We start from the raw sequence: 22,043 nt of genomic DNA, 5'->3' as shown, positions 1-22,043 counted from the left end.
GAGAGAGAGAGCCCTCACATAGCTAAATAATCATTTGACTACTCATTGATCTTCACTTATATCTTGTTGGAGTAGTTTGTCATTTACTCGTGTGCTTCACTTATATCCTATGAGTAAATGGTTGAATGATTTGAATTTAATAAATCTGAAATTATATTATGATAAATGATTGCATGAAAGAATATTGAAGTAAGAGAGATTTCACATATAAATATACTATCTTAGACATCTTCTATGATTGTGAGCCCCATTAATTATTTTCACCTGAGCAAATTAGTTGAAGTTGGACAAGGAAGATGATACGTCTCCAACGTATCTATAATTTATGAAGCATTCATGCTATTTTATTATCTGTTTTGAATGATTATGGGCTTTATTATACACTTTTATATTACTTTTGGGACTAACCTATTAACCGGAGGCCCAGCCCATATTGTTGTTTTATTGCCTGTTTCAGTATTTCGAAGAAAAGGAATATCAAACGGAGTCCAAACGGAATGAAACCTTCGGCAGCGTTATTTTTGGGAAGATTATCATCCTGGAGACTTGGAGTTCACGTCAGAAGATACTCGAGGAGCCCAGGAGATAGGGGCGCCCCCCCTACTAGGCGCGCCCCCCTGTCTCGTGGACCCCTCGAGCACCCCCCGACCGACTTCTTTCGCCTATATAAGCCTACGTATCCTAAAACCATCGGATATCAAGATAGATCGGGAGTTCCGCCGATGCAAGCCTCTATAGCCACCAAAACCCTCTCGGGAGCCTGTTCCGGCACCCTGCCGGAGGGGGAACCCATCACCGGTGCCATCTTCATCATCCCGACGCTATCCATGACAAGGAGGGAGTAGTTCACCCCCGGGGCTGAGGGTATGTACCAGTAGCTATGTGTTTGATCTCTCTCTCTCTCTCTCTCTCTCTCTCTCTCTCTCTCGTGTTCTCTCTATGGCACGATCTTGATGTATCACGAGCTTTGCTATTATAGTTGGATCTTATGATGTTTCTCCCCCTCTACTCTCTTGTAATGGATTGAGTTTCCCTCTTGAAGTTATCTTATCGGATTGAGTCTTTTATGAGAACACTTGATGTATGTCTTGCCGTGCTTATCTGTGGTGACAATGGGATATCATGTGCCACTTGATGTATGTTTTTGTGACCAACTTGCGGGTTCCGCCCATGAACCTATGCATAGTGGTTGGCACACGTTCTTGACTCTCTGGTAGAAACTTTGGGGCACTCTTTGAAGTAATTTGTGTTGGTTGAATAGATGAATCTGAGATTGTGTGATGCATATCGTATAATCATGCCCACGGATACTTGAGGTGACAATGGAGTATCTAGGTGACATTAGGGTTTTGGTTGATTTGTGTCTTAAGGTGTTATTGTAGTATGAACTCTTTAATAGATCGATCCAATAGAATAACTTTGAGGTGGTTTCGTACCCTACCATAATCACTTCGTTTGTTCTCCGCCATTAGTGGCTTTGGAGTGACTCTTTGTTGCATGTTGAGGGATTGTTATATGATCTATCTATGTTATAATTGTTGAGAGAACTTTCACTAGTGAAAGTATGAACCCTAGGCCTTGTTTTCTATCATTGCAATACCGTTTACGCTCACTTTTACCACTAGTTACCTTGCTGTCTTTATAATTTCAGATTACAAATAACTTTATCTACCATCCATATTGCACTTGTATCACCATCTCTTCGCCGAACTAGTGCACCTATACAATCTACCATTGTATTGGGTGTGTTGGGGACACAAGAGACCCTTTGTTATTTGGTTGCAGGGTTGTTTGAGAGAGACCATCTTCATCCTACGCCTCCAACGGATTGATAAACCTTAGGTCATCCACTTGAGGGAAATTTGCTACTGTCCTACAAACCTGTGCACTTGCAGGCCCAACAACGTCTACAAGAAGAAGGTTGTGTAGTAGACATCAAGCTCTTTGCTGGCTCCGTTGCCGGGGAGGCTAGGTAAAGGGCACTCACTCACACCCCGTCAACTAAGCTCTTTCTGGCGCCGTTGCCGGGGAGGCTAGGTAAAGGGCACTCACTCACACCCCGGCAACTAAGCTCTTTTCTAGCGCCGTTGCGGGGGAGGTGAGTGCTTGAAGGTATATCTTTAGATCTTGCAATCGAATCTTTTTATTTCTTGTTTTATCACTAGTTTAGTTTATAAAAGAAAACTACAAAAAAATGGAGTTAAGTTTGTCTCATACGCTTCGTCTTTTTAATATCTTTCGTGAGTATGATGGAAAGGAAAATTGTGCTCAAGTTCTAGAAGAAGAATGCATTAAAATGCTTGGTACTAAATCTTTGTATGATGAGCATGATTGCAATGTTGTTAGTATGAATTCCTTGGATATCCATGATGCTAATGATATGCAAAGCCACAAGCTTGGGGAAGCTATGTTTGATGAATATGATATTTTTTGTCCCCCAAGTTTTGATGAGCAAATTTATTATGATGAAAGCATGCCTCCTATTTATGATGATTATATTGATGAAAGTGGGTTTGGAAGAGTGTCAACTTTAGAAAGTAGTGATCCCACTATTTTGGAGGATATTTAATCTTATTGTGATGAACATGAAAGTGGATTTGGAAGAGTGTCAACTTTATTTAGTGATGATTCCACTATTTCGGAAGAGGTTCCAATTGATTATGAGAACAAAGTTGCTATCTATGATGATTATTGTGATGACTTGTATGCTATTAGGAATAATGATAACCATGAAACTTGTCATCATTATTTTAGTTTTCAATTGAATTATGCCTCACATGATAATTATTTTGTTGAGTTTGCTCCCACTACTATTCATGAGAAGAAATTTGCTTATGTGGAGAGTAGTAAATTTTCTATACTTGTAGATCATGAAAAGAATGCTTTAGGTGCTGGTTATATTGTTGAATTCATTCATGATGCTACTGAAAATTATTATGAGGGAGGAACATATGCTTGTAGGAATTGCAATAATGTCAAGTTTACTCCCTATGTGTTGAAAATTTTGAAGCTATGCTTGTTTTACCTTCCTATGCTTGTTGATTATTGTTCCCATAAGTTGTTTGCTCACAAAATCCCTATGCATAGGAAGTGGGTTAGACTTAAATGTGCTAGTCATATTCTTCATGATGCTCTTTTTATGTTTCAATTCTTATCTTTTATGTGAGCATCATTTCATCATGCCTAGCTAAAAAGGCATTAAAGAAAAGCGCTTGTTGGGAGACAACCCAATATTTACCCTTACTGTTTTTGTGTGCCCACATGATTATGATACTGTATTAATCATGTTTTATAGCTTTTGTTTCAATAAAGTGCCAAGTAGAACCTTTGGGAAGACTTGGGTGAAGTTTATGTGATCTTGCTGTAAAAAACAGAAACTTTTGCACTCACGAGATTAGCTGCCATATTTTACTGAAGAGTGATTTTAGGTTGATTCTTTTTGCATATGATTAATATACATATTCCTCAGGTCCACCAATTTATTTCAGAATTTTTTGAGTTCCAGAAGTATACGTTTGATACATATTACTACAGACTGTTCTATTTTTGACAGATTCTGTTTTCTATGTGTTGCTTGCTTATTTTGATGAATCTATGAGTAGTACCGGAGGGTATGAACCATATAAAATTTGGAATACAGTAGGTTTAACACCAATATGAATTTAGAATGAGTTCATTACAGTACCTAAGAGGTGATTTATTTTCTTATAATAACGGAGCATACGAATTTTGTGTTGAGTTTTGTGTGGTTGAAGTTTTCAAGTTTTGGGTAAGGATTCGATGGACTATGGAATAAGGAGTGGAAAGAGCCTAAGCTTGGGGATGCCCAAGGCACCCCAAGGTAATATTCAAGGACAACCAAGAGCCTAAGCTTGGGGATGCCCCGGAAGGCATCCCCTCTTTCGTGTTTGTTCATAGCTTTTGATAAAAAGAGAAACCATGATATGAGAGGAATTAAGGAGACACAAAAGTTCAAGCTTGGGGATGCCCAAGGCACCCCAAGATAATATTTCAAGAAGTCTCAAGCATCTAAGCTTGGGGGCATCCCACCTTTCTTCTTCAATAATCATCGGTCAGTATCGGTTGAGCCTAAGTTTTTGCTTCTTCACTTAGAGTTGTGCTATCCTTGCAATGTCATTTTGTTTTGTTTTGCTTGCTGTTTGAATACAATACCAAGATCTGAAATTCTTAAATGAGAGAGTCTTCATATAGCTGCATAATTATTTATCTACTCATTGATCTTCACTTATATCTTTTTGGAGTAGTTTTTCATTTACTCGTGTGCTTCACTTATATCCTATGAGTAAATGATTGAATGAGTTGAATGTCATAAATCTGAAATTATATATGTTTCATTTGCTTATCCCATGGGGAGTAATGACTTCACATCTAAGAAGTAGAGGTTGTAAATTTATTGACGGTTAGCAAGCATTGTATTAGTCATTTGAACAATTCATGAAAGAATATTGAAGGAAGAGAGATTTCACATATAAATATATTATCATAGACATCTTTTATAATTGTGAGCACTCATTAAGTATGACATGCTAAAGAGTTGATGTTGGACAAGGAAGACAACGTAATGGTTATGTTTTCTCACATCTCAGTTAAAGTATATTGTCATGGATCATTCAAACATGTTGAGCTTGCCTTTCCCCCTCATGCTAGCCAAAAATTCCTAGCACCAAGTAGAGATACTACTTGTGCTTCCAAATATCCTTAAACCTAGTTTTTGCCATGAGAGTCCACCATATCTACCTATGGATTGAGTAAGATCCTTCAAGTAAGTTGTCATCGGTGCAAGCAATAAAAATTGCTCTCTAAATATGCATGACTTATTAGTGTGGAGAAAATAAGCTTTGTACGAACTTGTTATGGAAGCAATAAAAGCAACGGACTGCATAATAAAGGTCCATATACAAGGGGCAATATAAAGTGATGTTCTTTTGCATTAAGATTTTGTGTATCCAACCCTAAGAGCGCATGGCAACCTCTGCTTCCCTCTGCGAAGGGTCTATCTTGTACTTTTTGTCTTTTACTTTATGCAAGAGTCAAGGTGATCTTCACCTTTCCCTTTTTCATTTTATCCTTTGGCAAGCACTTTGTGTTAGGGTGATCCTGATATATATATCCAATTGGATGTACGTTAGCATGAACTATTATTGTTGACATCACCCAAAGGTGAATACGTTTGGAGGCAACATTATAAGCCCCTATCTTTCTCTGTGTCTGATTAAAACTTCATAACCACAAGTATTGCGTGAGTGCAGCAATTGTAGAAGACTATATGATAGTTGAGTATGTGGAGTTTGCTATTCCTGAAAGTAAGATGAATTGCAATTGTTTGATGACTAAGAATGAATTTTGCTAGTTTTCAAGAGAGTTTATGGTCTATGCTTTAACATGTGAATTTGCTTGTTACTGGTTCATGAAAAGTTTTATGAGATGAACTACTGTTATGACATATTATCATGCTAGAAAAGGTGATTGAAATTATCATTGATCAAACTTGTGCACCTTCTAGCATTAACACTTCATAAATTCTTTCTTTAACATTTACCTACTCGAGGACGCGTAGGAATTAAGCTTGGGGATGTTGATACGTCTCCAACGTATCTATAATTTATGAAGCATTCATGCTATTTTATTATCTGTTTTGAATGATTATGGGCTTTATTATACACTTTTATATTACTTTTTGGACTAACCTATTAACCGGAGGCCCAGCCCATATTGCTGTTTTATTGCCTGTTTCAGTATTTCGAAGAAAAGGAATATCAAACGGAGTCCAAACGGAATGAAACCTTCAGCAGTGTTATTTTTGGGAAGATTATCATCTTGGAGACTTGGAGTTCACGTCAGAAGATACTCGAGGAGCCCAAGAGATAGGGGGCGCCCCCACCCTACTAGGCGTGCCCCCCTGTCTCGTGGACCCCTCGAGCACCCCCCGACCGACTTCTTTCGCCTATATAAGCCTACTTAACCTAAAACCATCGAATATCAAGATAGATCAGGAGTTCCGCCGCCGCAAGCCTGTGTAGCCACCAAAAACCTCTCGGGAGCCCGTTCCGGCACCCTGCCGGAGGGGGAACCCATCACCGGTGGCCATCTTCATCATCCCGACGTTATCCATGACGAGGAGGGAGTAGTTCACCCTCGGGGATGAGGGTATGTACCAGTAGCTATGTGTTTGATCTCTCTCTCGTGTTCTCTCTATGGCACGATCTTGATGTATCGCGAGCTTTGCTATTATAGTTGGATCTTATGATGTTTCTCCCCCTCTACTCTCTTGTAATGGATTGGGTTTCCCTCTTGAAGTTATCTTATCGGATTGAGTCTTTTATGAGAACACTTGATGTATGTCTTGTCATGCTTATCTGTGGTGACAATGGGATATCATGTGCCACTTGATGTATGTTTTGGTGACCAACTTGTGGGTTCCGCCCACGAACCTATGCATAGGGGTTGTCACACGTTCTTGACTCTCCGGTAGAAACTTTGGGGCACTCTTTGAAGTACTTTGTGTTGGTTGAATAGATAAATCTGAGATTGTGTGATGCATATCGTATAATCATGCCCACGGATACTTGAGGTGATAATGCAGTATCTAGGTGACATTAGGGTTTTGGTTGATTTGTGTCTTAAGGTGTTATTGTAGTACAACTCTTTAATAGATCGATCCAAAAGAATAACTTTGAGGTGGTTTCGTACCCTACCATAATCTCTCCGTTTGTTCTCCGCTATTAGTGGCTTTGGAGTGACTCTTTGTTGCATGTTGAGGATTGGTATATGATCTATCTATGTTATTATTGTTGAGAGAACTTGCACTAGTGAAAGTATGAACCCTAGGCCTTGTTTCCTATCATTGCAATACCGTTTACGCTCACTTTTACCACTAGTTACCTTGCTGTCTTTATAATTTCAGATTACAAATACCTTTATCTACCATCCATATTGCACTTGTATCACCATCTCGTCGCCGAACTAGTGCACCTATACAATCTACCATTGTATTGGGTGTGTTGGGGACACAAGAGACCCTTTGTTATTTGGTTGTAGGGTTGTTTGAGAGAGACCATCTTCATCCTACGCTTCCAATGGATTGATAAACCTTAGATCATCCACTTGAGGGAAATTTGCTACTGTCCTACAAATCTATGCACTTGCAGGCCCAACAAGGTCTACAAGAAGAAGGTTGTGTAGTAGACATCAGAAGACAACATAATGAGTTATGCTTGGGTATATTTGTATAGAAGTTATATTGTTATAGATCCTCCAACATGTGGTGCTTACTATTTAGAATCCTTTGCTAGCCAAATATCTGTACTAAGCGGGAATACTGCTTGTGCATCAAAATCCCTTGAACCAAGTTTCTTCCATGAGTGTCCACCATACCTACCTATATGCGGTATTTACCTGCCGTTCCAAGTAAATTTGCATGTGCCAAACTCTAAACCTTCAAATAATAATTTGTTTTGTATGCTCGAGTCGCTCATGTAGCGACTAGGGGCTGTCAGCATCTTCCATGCTAGGTGGGTTATTCTCACAATGAGTGGACTCCACTCATCATTCACGAGAAAAATGGCTGGTAACTGGGATGCCCAGTCCCATGATCAAAAGATCAAAATCAAATCAAAAATAATTGCAAAAAAATCTCCCCCAGGATTGATGTTAGTTGGAGGCACCCGTTATTTCGGGCAAACCATGGATTGATGATTGTTGGTGGAGGGGGAGTAAAAACTTTACCACTCTGTTTGGGAATGGCCTATATTGTATGTAGTATGGAAGATATTGGGAACTCTTGATTGTTATGTTGACAATGAAAGCATACCTCTCAAAATTATTTTCATCTCTATTTCAAAATCGAGCTCTGGCACCTCTGGAAATCCCTGCTTCCCTCTGCGAAGGGCCTATCTTTTACTTTTATGCAAGAGTCAGTAATATTCCTTCTCATTCCTACCTACTCTTTAGTTGGCAAGCATCGTGTGTTGGGGAAAGATCTAAGCATATATGGCCATGCAAATATATTTGATCATGAATTATTATTGTTGACAATTATCTATATGATAAGTGAGTTGGGAGGCAAAACACTAAGCCCCTATCTTTCTCTGTGTTTGATGTATGCTATTTGTTCTAAGAATATGCTTTGAGTGGTAGCAATCATGGAAGACTATATAATAGTTGAGTATGTGGAGTTTGCTAAATCAAAGCTCTGACATAGACCCTTCCTGAAAATAAGATGAATTGTAATTGTTTGATGACCGAGAATGACGTTTGCTAGTTTTCAAGAATGTTTATGGTCTATGCTTTAACATGTGAATAGCTTGTTACTTGATCTTGAGAAGTTTTATGAGATGAACTACTGTTATGACATATAATCATGCTAGAAAAGGTGATTGAAATTATCATTGATCAAACTTGTGCACCTGCTAGCATTCACACTTCATAAATTCTTTCTTTTATCATTTACCTACTCGAGGACGAGCAGGAATTAAGCTTGGGGATGTTGATATGTCTCCAACGTATCTATAATTTATGAAGCATCCATGCTATTATATTATCTGTTTTGGATGTTTATGGGCTTTACTAAGCACTTTTATATTATTTTTGGGACTAACCTATTAACTTGGACGAGCAGGGTTTTGGTTGATTTGTATCTTAAGGTGTTATTCTAGTACGAACTCTATGATAGATCGAACGGAAAGAATAGCTTCATGTTATTTTACTACGGACTCTTGAATGGATAGAACAGAAAGGATAACTTTGAGGTGGTTTCGTACCCTACCATAATCTCTTTGTTTGTTCTCCGCTATTAGTGTCTTTGGAGTGACTCTTTGTTGCATGTTGAGGGATAGTTATATGATCCAGTCATGTTATTATTGTTGAGAGAACTTGCACTAGTGAAAGTATGAACCTTATGCCTTGTTTCCTAGCATTGCAATACCGTTTACGTCATTTTTACCACTTGTTACCTTGCTGTTTTTATAATTTCAGATTACAAATACCCATATCTATCATCCATACTGCACTTGTAACACCATCTCTTCGCCAAACTAGTGCACCTATACAATTTACCATTGTATTGGGTGTGTTGGGGACACAAGAGACTCTTTGTTATTTGGTTGCAGGGTTGTTTGAGAGAGACCATCTTCAGCCTACACCTCCCACGAATTGATAAACCTTAGGTCATCCACTTGAGGGAAATTTGTTACTATCTTACAAACCTCTGCACTTGAAGGCCCAACAATGTCTACAAGAAGAAGGTTGTGTAGTAGACATCACTTCCTCAGAGCCGGCTATGCCCACCTCCCACGGGGCTCGCCTAGGATGTTCACCCTCAACGAGGTTCGTAACCGCGGCGGCATCCTCCTACTGCTCACGGTCACCTTCACCAACCCATTTGACGCGCGCGAGCTCCTCGGCCAAGTCTTTTGGTGCGGCTGCGAGTCTATCTTCTTCACGCTGTACAACATCTACACCAAGTACGAGAGCGTCTTCCCCACTCCAAGCCAGATGCACTCCCTTCCCTACGACGACGAGGAGGAGGAGGTGTGAAGTTGAAGACGGTGTTGAAGGGGCGCGCGGCCAAGGTGGAAGAAGGAGGTCAACATGAAGATGTTCAAGAAGGGGTGCGAACCCAGAGTCAAGCTTGTCATGTTTTCGTTTTATCGTTTTTATTTTGTTGCTTTTCTATGTTGTGCGTGTCGTGCTGTGTCGTGTCGTGTCCGTGAACTTATCTATGGGTATCCATCTATGTAAGGGTACGGTGTGTTGCAGCTTATCTATCCAAGTTATTAAGTGTGTTAAAAAATGTTCGTACTCAAACATATCATTTCTTCCCTAAACAAAGTCATGAACTAACATGCAAATTTATTCCCTTTAAATCCTAAACCAAGTGCCACGCTAACCAAAATCATGTGGTAGTGCAAACATACGTTTGCAACCCTTCAAAATTTGAGTGCAAAACAAAGGAAAACCACTCTCACACGTGTGCAAACATTCAGTACAAACAAACGGTCTCACTATGCATACTTTTCTTACCTACCCATGTCAAAGTCTTTCCATCTGCCCTAGCGGTTACCAGCGCAACCCTAAATGCCACAAACGCACGCGGTCCTGGGTTCGAGTCCCCAACCACACCAATTTTTTGTGCATTTTTCACCCTTCATTTTTTAGATAAATTAGTTTTTCCTCAATGTAATGCCCTTAAAAAATGTTCATTAATTTTGGCACCAGGTGTAAACCTCTACCAGAGCTGAGGCACATTTTCATGACATTTTGGTCTTTGATTTAAATCATGGTGTATTTGAATTGGAGTAATTAAATTGCTATTAAATATTTAACATCTCCAAAAAAAATTCTAAACTTAATTATTTGGTTCTGGAGTAATTCAATTAGCTTCCACAAAAAATTTCAGCATTATGATTTACTGCCTAAATTAAATCAGAATAGAAAACAGAAAAACACGCAAGAGAACCCCCAAATGGGCCTAATTGGATCAGTTGGTCCATTAGTCTAGCCGGCACTTGGCTCTACACTCTGAATTTGGCCCACAGAGGAACCTTTTTTTAACAGAAAGGCAGAGCAGAGAGCTGCATTTCATTGATCAACAGTTTCTGAATTCCTCATTTCTTCTCCCTTTTTTCAACATATTTACATGTTGGTCACTTCTTCTCTCTCTTTTTTCAACATTTAAACAACTTTGACCAACATTTAAACTATGTGAATTTCTCATACAATTTCAAGCTTGTAAATTCCTCCATAATTCATGCCTTTCCATACAATTTCAACATTACACCCAGTGCGATTACCATACCTACAAATGCCTAAAAGTAATTGCAAATGGGTATTGGTATTTGTACTTTATCTTTAAGCTTCCTAACTTTCTTCTTCAACATTCTAAGCTCAACAGCTAGCTCTCTGTCAGTGCGTGCTTCGCCCTCCATCTCTTCTTCCGGAGCTTGTGCTGCGGCCACTACCGTTTGTGGCAGCATGCGCAACCATTCTTCATGCTCTTCTTGCAGTTCATTCATCAGAGTCTTGGCCAGAGCATCGACCCAAAGAAAGAAGCATGTCACCTGCATGAACGCCAAACAGATCAACCCATTGCTCAAAGATCCCGACCACGAAAATGGTGCAATGACCATAATATAAGAGCGTTTATCAGACTACAACCATTTAGATATAGAAATTTGGATCACCACCATTTTAGGGCGGTATCAAATTAAGTTTTTTTGTGAGACAACGGTACCAAATTTGTGTTTTTTTCAAAGGCCACGTAAAGGCCGTCATATGAGGCCTAAAGTAAACTGGATCCAGATGTCCGGGATATGTTTAGTTGCGTCCCGGTCCAACTTTGTGTAATAAAAGCCTAGTTCTGCCGTCGTCAACTGGTTCATGACCCAAAACCCACCTTCAGTTCCGAGCTCGCAATTGTTTGGCACGCGAGCGTTGTTTCTCGCTTTACGCGAGTTGGAAGGGATAGTTTATGGCGATGCTAGCCACTGCGCTATGTGTGGAGTTCGTGATGATATGTAGGACGCGACCTACTTAAGGTAAAAAAGCTTTTTTCTCCACTGTTTTTTTGTTTTTTTTTCGGGTTTTCTTCTTTGCTGTTTGCTTTTCTTTTTTCTTCTACATTTTTATTTGGTTTTATTTTTTCTTCTCCATTTTTCTGTTTGGTTTTCTTTTTTCTTCTTCATTTTTTCTTTTTCTTTTTTGTTTTTTTGTTTGTTTCTTTTTGTTTTTCATTCATTTTTTCAAATAATTGTTCAACATTTTTCAAATATTTGTTCAACATTTTCATATACATGATCAACATGTTTTTCAAATACTTGTTCATTTTTATTAGAATAGTTGTTCAACAATTTTCAAATACTTGTTTAACATTTTTTTATACTTGTCCAACATTTTTTAAATACATGATCACATTTTTCAAATACTCCTTCAACATTTTCTAAATACTTGTTCACCATTTTTTAAATGTATGATTAATATTTTTCTAAATATTAAGTAAATGTTTTTGTATATACTCCTATATGTTTAGGCTATTTGAAAGTGTAAATAAACTTAAAAAACGGAATAAAAAACGAAATAAAAACGTGAAAAAAAAGAAAGAAAATGAGGCCGTGTAGCACGCGAACCTGGGTCGGCCCATATGCTCGCGCGCTTCAGCCTCGATTCGCTGAACGCGAGGCATAGCGATGCCCGTCTGTTACTCAAAAAAAAAAAGAAAAAAAGCGATGCCCGTCTCGCCGCGCCTCCCTCTTCCAGAGTCCCGTCTTCCCCGCTACACGAGCCCCCCGCGTCCTCGCGCCAAAACCAAAACCCTAGCCCACCCCCACCAATGGCGGAGACCGACGCTAGCGCCAGGACAAGCGAGCCCGCGCAAGCGAAAGCGCCGGTCACGGCTACGGAAACGGCGGCTGGGACCGTGCCGACGCCGATGGCGGAGGAGGGGGCGGTGCCTCCACCCGGTCTCGATTATAAGAGGAAGCTTGGTGAGACAGAAGGGGAGGAGGCGATGCTGCCGATGGACGCGGAGCAGGGTGGCGGCGGCGCCGAGGATCGGGCTGGGGTGGGATGAGAAGGGGGGGAGGAGACGGCGGAGACAGGGTCCAGGCGGCCGCGCGGCGACGGCGAGGGCAACGGGTCAGGTATATTATTCGCCGTTCTCTTTTTTACATCGTCTCGGTTTGATGCGCGTTGTATTTGTGTAATATGTCTAGGCGTGCTAGATTTTGCGCAATCTCTACGCTGATTCGCGATTTTTTCGGAGCAATGCCAATGAGGGTTGAGTTGGTATGGGTAAGGATTGCATATGGTGCTCTTGCTCAATTTTAAAACCAATCAAAGGGGTTAAAAATGTTTTTTTCATTGAGTTGTTTGTGTAATTCCCATAGTTGTTGACTTATAGCGAATATGAGTTGCAATTGTCGTATTACATTACATTGTTATCATGAATAAGATTGTTTATTTTTTCTTATCTGCACTAGGTATTACTCAAATTGAAGTGCATGAACCTGAAACATCAGAATCGGTGAATGGGGATGCTCCTTTCAATGAAAGCATGCTGTGTAGCTCTGAGGTAACCATTCCAAAAGAATGTTCAGAACATCGTCAAGAGGACAATGTACCCTCACCAGAACAGCAGAGTGCTGTAGGGCTTACCCAAGAAGTGACGCGAAAAATTGAAATTACTCAAAGCAAGGTACTGTCTACTTATCCTTGTTATTATGTCCAGTGCTTATTTCTGCGTGAATATACATATTCTAGTTGCTGCATTGCCCCCAAAATATCTGATCATTTAGTGTGAATTATCCAATAGGCAAGAATTAGGTCGTAAGCAAGCAAGAGACACATTTTACTTGGAAGTTAATTTGTGATGATATTTCTATGCACGTATTCCCCGAAATCTTTAAATTGGAATTCACTTTCAGACCATTTCTCCATTTTGTTACGCTAAGCTGTTAGCTGAATGTGGAAGACGAGTATTGTAGGCAGGTGTTTTGATTGGTAAATCTGGGGAAACTATCAGGTGCCTGGGGATCGCCTCAGATTAAAATCCAGATTGTGGAATATGATGAAGCTGACCCAAATTAAATCATATCCTTTCGCAGGTTGATGTAGGTGATTCATGTACACCCGCTGCTAGAAGTTTTGGGACTCCGCGATCTGGTGCTGAGCAAGCGGACATCCATGTCCCAAATGAGAAGGTGAGGCTTTAAAAAAAATCTCGGCCATAAAATTTACTCAAGCGCTCTGATATATTTCCTTTTATCATAATATGTAGGCTGGGTTGGTCATTGGGGAGGGAGGTGAGACCATTAAGGCTCTAAAAACTAAGTCTGGGTCCGACATTCAGGTTAGTGCATGCATATTTTTTATTCACTTCAAAATGAAAACTAATATCCTTTTTTGTAGTTAATCCCGCAACATCTCCCAGAAGGTGATATTTCCACAGAAAGAAAAATACGACTTACTGGGAGTTGGAATCAAATAGAGATTGCAAGAACAATGGTCCTAGAACTCATCAGTCAGGTGCTTCTGGCACTTATCTATATCTGTATTTATAATCTGTTGCATTGCTCTCCATGCTATTTGAAGGTTTTAAGGGGAACTATATATTTGTTTTTTAGTATTATACATGTCGTGTCTGCGTGAAGTTAAAACCATGTTTGCTACATGCGCTTTATGTTTTCAAATGTTGCTTGCACCTTTTATGTTACCATGATTGAGCAAATATTTGAGTTTTACTAGACTGCTGGCATTAGCTATCCATCTTGATTGTAAGGCATAATAAGTTTAACTAGACTGCTGGCATTAGCTTGTAACTTATCATCTATGTTGATCGTATGATATCTCCATGACAGTTTTGCATCTGACTGTTGTAACCTTCATTGATATCCCTGGTAGCTATGAACCATATGATAGGTATTATTTCTTTTTTCCATCCATCGGTGCAGAAAGTTGTATGCTCTTCAACTATGTGATCACAATGTCAAGGCCTTAACGTTTTTGGTTGTTCATGACCCCTGGGATCTTAGAAAGATAAATTCAACAACTAAATTGCTTTATTTTAAGAGTTCTTTTGGCTAGATGATGGTTCACAGTGCTGATACAGCTCTATAATATATTTGGGTTCAGTAATTCATTATTCTCCATCACCCACTGTTGTACAGAAGATGGGTAGTCGGGCTTTGTTCTTCAGCAGTGGTAAGACCTAAGCCACTTACGTCTGTCATATATGCCTTGTGGCATTAGTGGCATATCACTTTGATACTCATTTTTCCCCGACAATTGGCATCCTTATGTTTGCAGAGTTCTGTGTCATGTTTGGAAGTATACATGATATTCTACGTGTCTCAGTTATGCATCAGATAAAGTGAATCTAAGCCAACCTTCTTTTTTCCTTGTAAACTTCTTGCCAATTCTTGCCTTTTGGAGTATTCACCATGGAAACTTTGCATGCCCATCTATTGGGTTTTCTATATTGGCTTATTATATATCTATATTCTTTTTTAGAGGAATGATATATATTCTGTCAGCTCAATAACACTTCATGTTTTATTGTGGTTATTTTGTGCCTGTAGAGGCCTTACTACATCTCTTGAGTTTGTCATGCATGACAACTTGTTGTGTTCATCTTGTAAATGTTTGTCCATTTTTCTACTTTGCAAGTTATCGAAGTAGATGTCATGCATATTTTGTAGCCGCAAGTCCTGCCCATTCAAGTATATCCTTCTAGTTACAGCAGATTAGTTTGGTGTATTTCAGTTCCCTTGTTTATGTTTAAATCTTTTTTCTCTATCTGATAGTCTTGTGATCTTTTGTGATCAGTCTCCTGGATCAAGTTTACAAACTGAGCCTAGTAGAGCGCCTCAATGTGTTGTGGACAATGGCTATGACTGCCCGGGAGATATGTATTATCAGAACCCACAATATCATCTTGATGGTGGTACAGGTCAGGCACCTTATCAGGGTGGTTGTTATGACTATTATGCCTCTTACAACATATACTCAGCTAGAGGTCCTCCCAGTGGCGTTCAAGCTCCAATGTACGACTCAGCTAGAGGTCCTAGTGGTGCTCAAGCTCCAATACACTACCGCAACTGGAGTCCTCAAGTACCTGTTGGTTATACTAGCAGTTACCAACACTCTGCCCCGGGCCAACTTACATATGCGCAAGGGTATGATAATGGGCAGTGCCACGGGCAGCAGTCGTTTCAGCCAGTGTACCAGTCTTACCCTCCACAGCAAGATCCCTATGGAAAGTCTGCTTTTGGTGGAGCTCAGCTGCAAGGCTACGACATTCCTATGCCAGGCACAAACTACCATGGACCAACTCCAGCCCAGCAGCCATATGCATTACAGAGCTCAACCGTGCCACCTCAACCAGGACTTGGTTATGGTCAGTCCTATGGTGCAACTGCTGGTGCTATTCATGGGTACGTTCAATCTTCAAGTGGTTGTCAGCAGCCAGCGAGCCAGGCCACTTCGGCCTACCCCCAGCAAGTAATGCAGCCCGACGTATATGGGCAGTATCCATCGACTCAGCCGGGTTACACTGATCAGGCGATTGCTAACAATGCAAACTATCATCAGCAGCCAGCGAGTCATGTCGCTTTGGCCTACCCACAGCAAGGAATGCTGCCCGGTGTCTATTGGCAGTATCCATCGACTCAGCCTGTGTATACCAATCACGCAGTTGCTAACAATGAAAACTATCAGCAGCTAGCATGCCATGCTGCTGCGGCCTACCCACAGCAAGGGTCGCAGCCCGGAGTTTATGGGCAGCATCCGTTGTACACTGGCCAGGCGGGCGCTAACAATCCAGGGAATGCAGCAGGGTCCGTCGACCCAGCCGGGGTACACTGATCAAGACGGGTGCAACGGGGGCTCAGCTGAAGCTACTGCAAATGTCAGCTAGCCTGCGGCAGGACATGATTCAGTTCCAGAAGGCGATGCTGTTTACCAGGCACAGGGAGGAAATGCACAGCCTCATGAAACTGGCGATGAGCAGCCTGATGCATCTTCCACCTCGCAGGCCAGTTGAGTTAGCTAGATAAGACTCTGATCAGCTCAATAGGGTTTTTGGCACAGGAGGAAATGTTTTTCCGAAGGAGAAACAAGTTGGGTCATCTGAATTTTGGTCGTGGTGTATTGACTGGATGATCTGCTTAGCGTCAGTCTTGTAACGTTTTTGCAGTTTGGATCACTCCCATCTCCCCATGATTTAGTTCATGGATGGGTGCGCTTGTGATTGATTGACGCTAGGTCCTGTGGTTTATTTTTCAAGAACACCTCGAGAGGGGTTCCTGCACTTCATTAAGAAGAAGAGAGTCGGTCCGGTTTATAAGGGAGACCGGACCCGAAAACCTAACATTCTCTACTAATCAGGGGAAACCGAATAAAAACCCCAAAAGAAAGAAAAAAGTAAACGGAAAAAAGAGGCACTGGAAACTTGGGATAGGGACAGGACAAATGGTCGTGTGGTTTATGCTTCCTCGATGGTAAGCAGCTCTGCAGATTAGACAACAAAAGCATTTCATCCATAGAACAGTTTTTGTTCAAACCAACCATGCAAGAGGACTGCATGTTATACATACAGCATTAGATAATGAAAAGCATTTCAAGATCCAATTTATACATCCAAACCGACGCTCAAGAAAGGACACGTCCGCGCGGACCATTCAATCACCGAAGAACGGCGCCGCCTTGCTTGCTCAACTCGACGTTCAGCACTGGGCTGTCCTCACCGCGAGATGCCGGCATGGATCATCATCAAAGCAGTGGCAACTGGACGGTCCCGGAGCGCGCGAGTAGGCAGGCGACGTTGAGGGCATTGTCGACGCAGAAGTTGTGCCACCCGTAGCGTTGCCCCGCCGGTTCACGGGCCACTGCTCCCCGCACATCTGCAACAATAACAACCTTGAGCACCGCAGGATGTGCTGTAGTTGGTCACCTGTCGACAGCTAAATAATGGGTCGGATAGCCAGACGCCCAGACCAAATCAGGGACCGTGAGCAGCAAACAAAAACCGATGTAAACAAATCTACATCTACAATACTACGCCTTTAACCCCAGAAAACTGTCTTACACCGTGCAGATCAGAACATGCGTCATTCAACCGCTAGCACTACCCGCATTACAGACTGACAGTCTATGTTGCCTGAAACAACGAACAGATCTCTAAGCTCAGTCGGAGGAAACACTCATAACCCATCTCCGACGATCTGGAGGGCTACAAAAATTTCATCGAAATATTTCCCGCTGCAGAGTTTAGACGACATGAAGGGGAATCACAGACTGCAGGGTGGACGGATGAAACATGACGGAAGTCACGGCGATATAACAGAATGAAATTGGAACTAGGTTGCGCGAGTCGTACTGTTTGGGACGAGAAAATCCGTCTTCTCAGACAGCACATCCATGTCGTCCACGTTAACCGGGTTGTCATCCTCACCGCTGAGTGCTCTGCTCATCAGCTCCTCCCAGAAATCATCATGCAACGCCCCCTGGGCTCTGTTCTGCTGCACTTCACAGGTACCGAGACCAAAATCCTGTGGCTTTACACCGTTAGTGTCGACGCCTGAGTCGTTGAGATCAGATGGAATCACATCAACAAGGAGTTCCGCCGCACCTTCCAGGTCAGGTGGGATCCCATCAGCAAGGAGTGCTGTCGAACTTTCCAGCTCAGATGGGACGCCGTCAGCAAGGAGTTCCACCGACCCCTCTCCAAGAAGTTCCACTGACTCATGGGGATCAGACAGAACAGGTGACTCTTGCTCCAGGCTGCCACTAGCACCCATGTCATCAGCTTCAGGACCCTGACCGATGCTACGCCTCCTTTTCTTTGACATAGCGTCATGGAGCTCCTTCCTCACCCCATTCAGGGAAATCAGTTGCTTCAATAATTCAGGTTTCTGGAAGACACGTGCCAGGAATGCTGTCATTTGCTGCTGCTTCCGCTCGGTTCCATGTAGCCTCTCCTCCATGCCTTTCAGGTGCGTTTTCATGCTCTGCTGTTCCTGCCTTAGCTTCACCACTTCTGCCATCAATAGTTGCTTGTCCCTTTTCAGCTGGTCGGTATCTGTATGATTTCCAAAGTGTCCCACCTCAAGGTATGATCCAAGAGATTGCTGATTTGAAGCAGTATTAGCGGGAGGTCTTCGACGTCTGATGTTCTTCAGAAGGTGCCTCTGTCCCCGTAGAAAACCCTCATTGGCAAACTCCCATCGATCAGGATCCACCTTTCTGAAACCCTGACAAGCGAACAAACAGCATACCAGGGAAAGGTTACTTCCAGGAGACTTCTAATGCAAGTGTGTAGCAACATGTTAATTCTTTCTCAACATCGAAAAAACAACACGCTATATTTACATTTTACTTCTTTTTGGACCATAAGCCATGACAGTACCAAGAGATGGAACTGCAACAGGATATCTTCTGGTTACCTCTTTAGAACATGTTTAAATGCACCGTTCAGTTGTTTCTTCACTACATTTGTTCAAAACTCTTCTTTCATCTTCATCCTTTTTTTTGAAGGAAAAAAATAAAAAAAATGTACTCCCTCCGTTTTTATTTACTCTGCACATTAGATTTGACTGAAGTCAAACTTCGTAAAGTTTGACCAAATTTATAGAAAACAATATAAACATTCACCATAACAAATCTATATGATGTGAAAATACATTCAATAATGGATCAAATGGTATTGTTATTGTACATGTTAATATTTTTGTTTATAATCTTTGTCAAAGTTTACAAAGCTTGACTTTCACCAAAGCTAATACGCGGACTAAATAAAAACGGAGGGAGTAGTAAAAAAGAAAAGAACTATCGACTCTTATAGAAGAATAAAAGATGTTGATCGATAAAATGTTGAACTCAATTTAGAATACAACCTTTATTCGGTCAAAAGGTCCCAAAAATGAGAGGGGGAATGCACATTAACCACTAAACAGGGAGAGCGGGTAACAACAGTGCAACAGCATCAGTTTACCTAATGTCAAGTGAATTTACTCATAAATATAACACTAGCAGGGTAAAGAAAAATGAATGTGAACACACGGCTTTAACATTTTGCTGACCCAGTGTTGATTTCCTTTTTATGGTAACAGGAGAAAAAAGGAACTTAGGATAGTAATTCACGACAAATTGTTAAAATACAGCTTTTACTTATATCTCACCAAAGTTCCATTCAACTAAAGTGTGTCAATATGCTTCTTTATTAACTTCAGTTTTTCTGCTTGTGATTCCCTATGCTTTTCTACAGAATAAACTGTAATAGGACATTATATCATTCCTATTCACCTCGGGGAATTAGCTCTGCTTGTTTTAGTGTACTACCAAGTACCAACATGTTCTTACGTAGTAAACAATCACCCTAATCATAAAGAAAGAGAGCTGATATCGGCACTATTCACCAGACTAGTTAATACTCCCTCCATATCACAAATAAGTGACACTAGACACTGACACGCTCTTCAATGCAACTTTAACCACTGATTTATAATACAATATATGTGCAAGCCTTACAAAATATAATATTCCAGAAATACCTCCCGAGACAACTATATAACATATCAATTTCAAATTTGCAAATGGAATAATTAAAATCTATTCATAGTTACAGTTCTAAAAGTTTGGCAGAATATGTGTCTAAAATGTCACTTATTTATGATCTGGAGGGAGTAACATACAACAACCTTCAACATCCAACTTTTTAATGTACTTCGCCAAGTTGGCAAAAAAGGGGAAGGAGACTGCAAACATAACCACTGCATTGTGAAAGTAGGTAATAGCACAGTGCAACATCCATATGAATTATGAAGATAAACATTTCACAGTGCATATGACCTAAGATGGCACCATGCACATGCTCACAAAGAAGTCCAAAGAATGTGGTACTCCACGAATATATTCCAACTGCTATTAATTCAGCAAGAGGAGGTTCTAATACAAAGGCATGAAGTAAACAACTGTACAACACATGCAAGACAATGTTGCAGTTCATTATCTTATGAAAAAAATATGACACTAGCAGGGTAAGGATAAATGCATGTGAAACAAGCAGAATGACCTTTTTCCTCTACAAGTTCTTTCCTCTTGATGATGACATAAAATATATAGTACGTTGGAGCAGTAGTCCGCAAGAACAGGTAAAGTCCAAGGTTTTACCCAGCACATCCAGCTCAACAGGCAAAACTTTTGTGAATGTGTTGCATTCTTATTAACTGAAGTTTACTAGCGAGGGGTTCCTGTGCACTTTTCTACATAAATACTCCATCTGTCTCAAAATGTAAGACATTTAGTATTATGTAACTGGGTACATAAAGTCCTATGCACTTCTAGGAATTCTTTTTTTGTTTTGAAGCCGTTATGCACTTCTAGGATTCAGGTCTGCTTGTTTAGTTTAATGCCACCAATTTTCTGAAGTGCAAGATGTCCTGCTCATAATAAACAAGAGATGGTATCCCCACTGTTGAACCAGAATAGTCAATAGTATTCTGCAGTTGTAACTGACTCTTTTTCTGTACTTCTCTTCACCAAATTTGGCAACACAATCTCAATGGCTAAATCACATCAATTTCACAGGTAACAATCACAGCATTGCATTTGGGAGCATCAAGAACATGCAAAGACGGCAACCTTCACTCGCATCGAGGCATAACAAATCAGTTGCATTGCAAATTTGCAAGAGGGGTCAAGGGAATCGAGGCTTCGTAGCTTACATAGGTGTTGAGCTGCTTGACAAAGCTGGAGAAGTTGCTGTGCTTGAAGTGCCTCGGCAGCAGCACTGTGGAGAAGTGGTGCAGATCCCACACGACGAGGCTGTTATTGCCAGCGCTCCACGACACGACGTCGTCGGTGCTCCGGTCATCGACCATGTCGTACGTCTTTGTCAGGAACAGCGACGGCCTGGCATCGCGCAGCCCCTTCACCGGCCTCGATGCCGCCGTGGCCCCCGGCGATTCGCCTGTCCCATGGCCATCCTCCTCCTCCTTGACCAGAGTCGGCATTGGGTCCATACACCCAAACCCCAAGAACCCTCCCAACCAAGGGAACACACCAAAACCCTCCTCCCCGTACCTCCGTCGCCGGCCCTAATGGAGAAGATTGCGGTGGAGCGCCTGCCGTGAAGGGATCGATCTCTCCTCTCGGCGGCTGGAGCGGCGGCGAGGGAGCGAGGAGCGGTGGGGAGCGGGGAGGAGAGAGACGGCCATTTGGGGAATGGAAGGTTCTGGAAGGCGTGGAGGGATTGGAGGAGGATGAACGGCAGGGCGGGCCCGTGTCGGGAACTGGGCCTCGTATGGGCCGGCGCGACAAGTGCCAGTGTGTGGCTGCTGCCTGTGCACCTTGTGAAGATTGAGAGGGTTTTTAAAAAAAAAAACTAAATTCCTAAAAGTGCAGCTGCACTTTTTGGAGCTGCTCGGCCCGCACCCTTCTGCGTCGTCCGATGGCGATCGCATCGTCCAGGTGTCGTGTGGTCGGGCTCAAGATAGTTCGCGACGCGCTTCAGGTGCCGCGCGGTCGGGGTG

General features: G+C 41.6%; 1 protein-coding gene and 1 pseudogene across 1 annotated transcript; one reads left to right on the top strand and one right to left on the bottom strand.

The window, feature by feature from the left end:
- The first annotated feature begins 12,523 nt into the window (after nucleotides 1-12,523).
- On the top strand, nucleotides 12,524-16,675 carry LOC119281882 (annotated as a pseudogene).
- Nucleotides 16,676-17,006: 331 nt separating this feature from the next.
- LOC119277948 (heat stress transcription factor A-2b-like) lies at nucleotides 17,007-21,743 on the bottom strand. The gene is made up of 3 exons (XM_037559296.1): nucleotides 21,237-21,743; nucleotides 17,891-18,764; nucleotides 17,007-17,414 (listed from the first exon to the last, which is right to left on the bottom strand). Exons 1-3 carry the CDS (start codon nucleotides 21,531-21,533, stop codon nucleotides 17,284-17,286), a joined length of 1,302 nt encoding a protein of 433 aa, XP_037415193.1. The 5' UTR covers nucleotides 21,534-21,743; the 3' UTR covers nucleotides 17,007-17,283.
- Between the last annotated feature and the right edge of the window lie 300 nt (nucleotides 21,744-22,043).

The sequence above is a fragment of the Triticum dicoccoides genome, chromosome 3B (genome assembly GCF_002162155.2).
Source record: "Triticum dicoccoides isolate Atlit2015 ecotype Zavitan chromosome 3B, WEW_v2.0, whole genome shotgun sequence".
Lineage (NCBI taxonomy): Eukaryota > Viridiplantae > Streptophyta > Magnoliopsida > Poales > Poaceae > Triticum > Triticum dicoccoides.
This window is presented reverse-complemented; position numbering and strand designations above follow the sequence as displayed.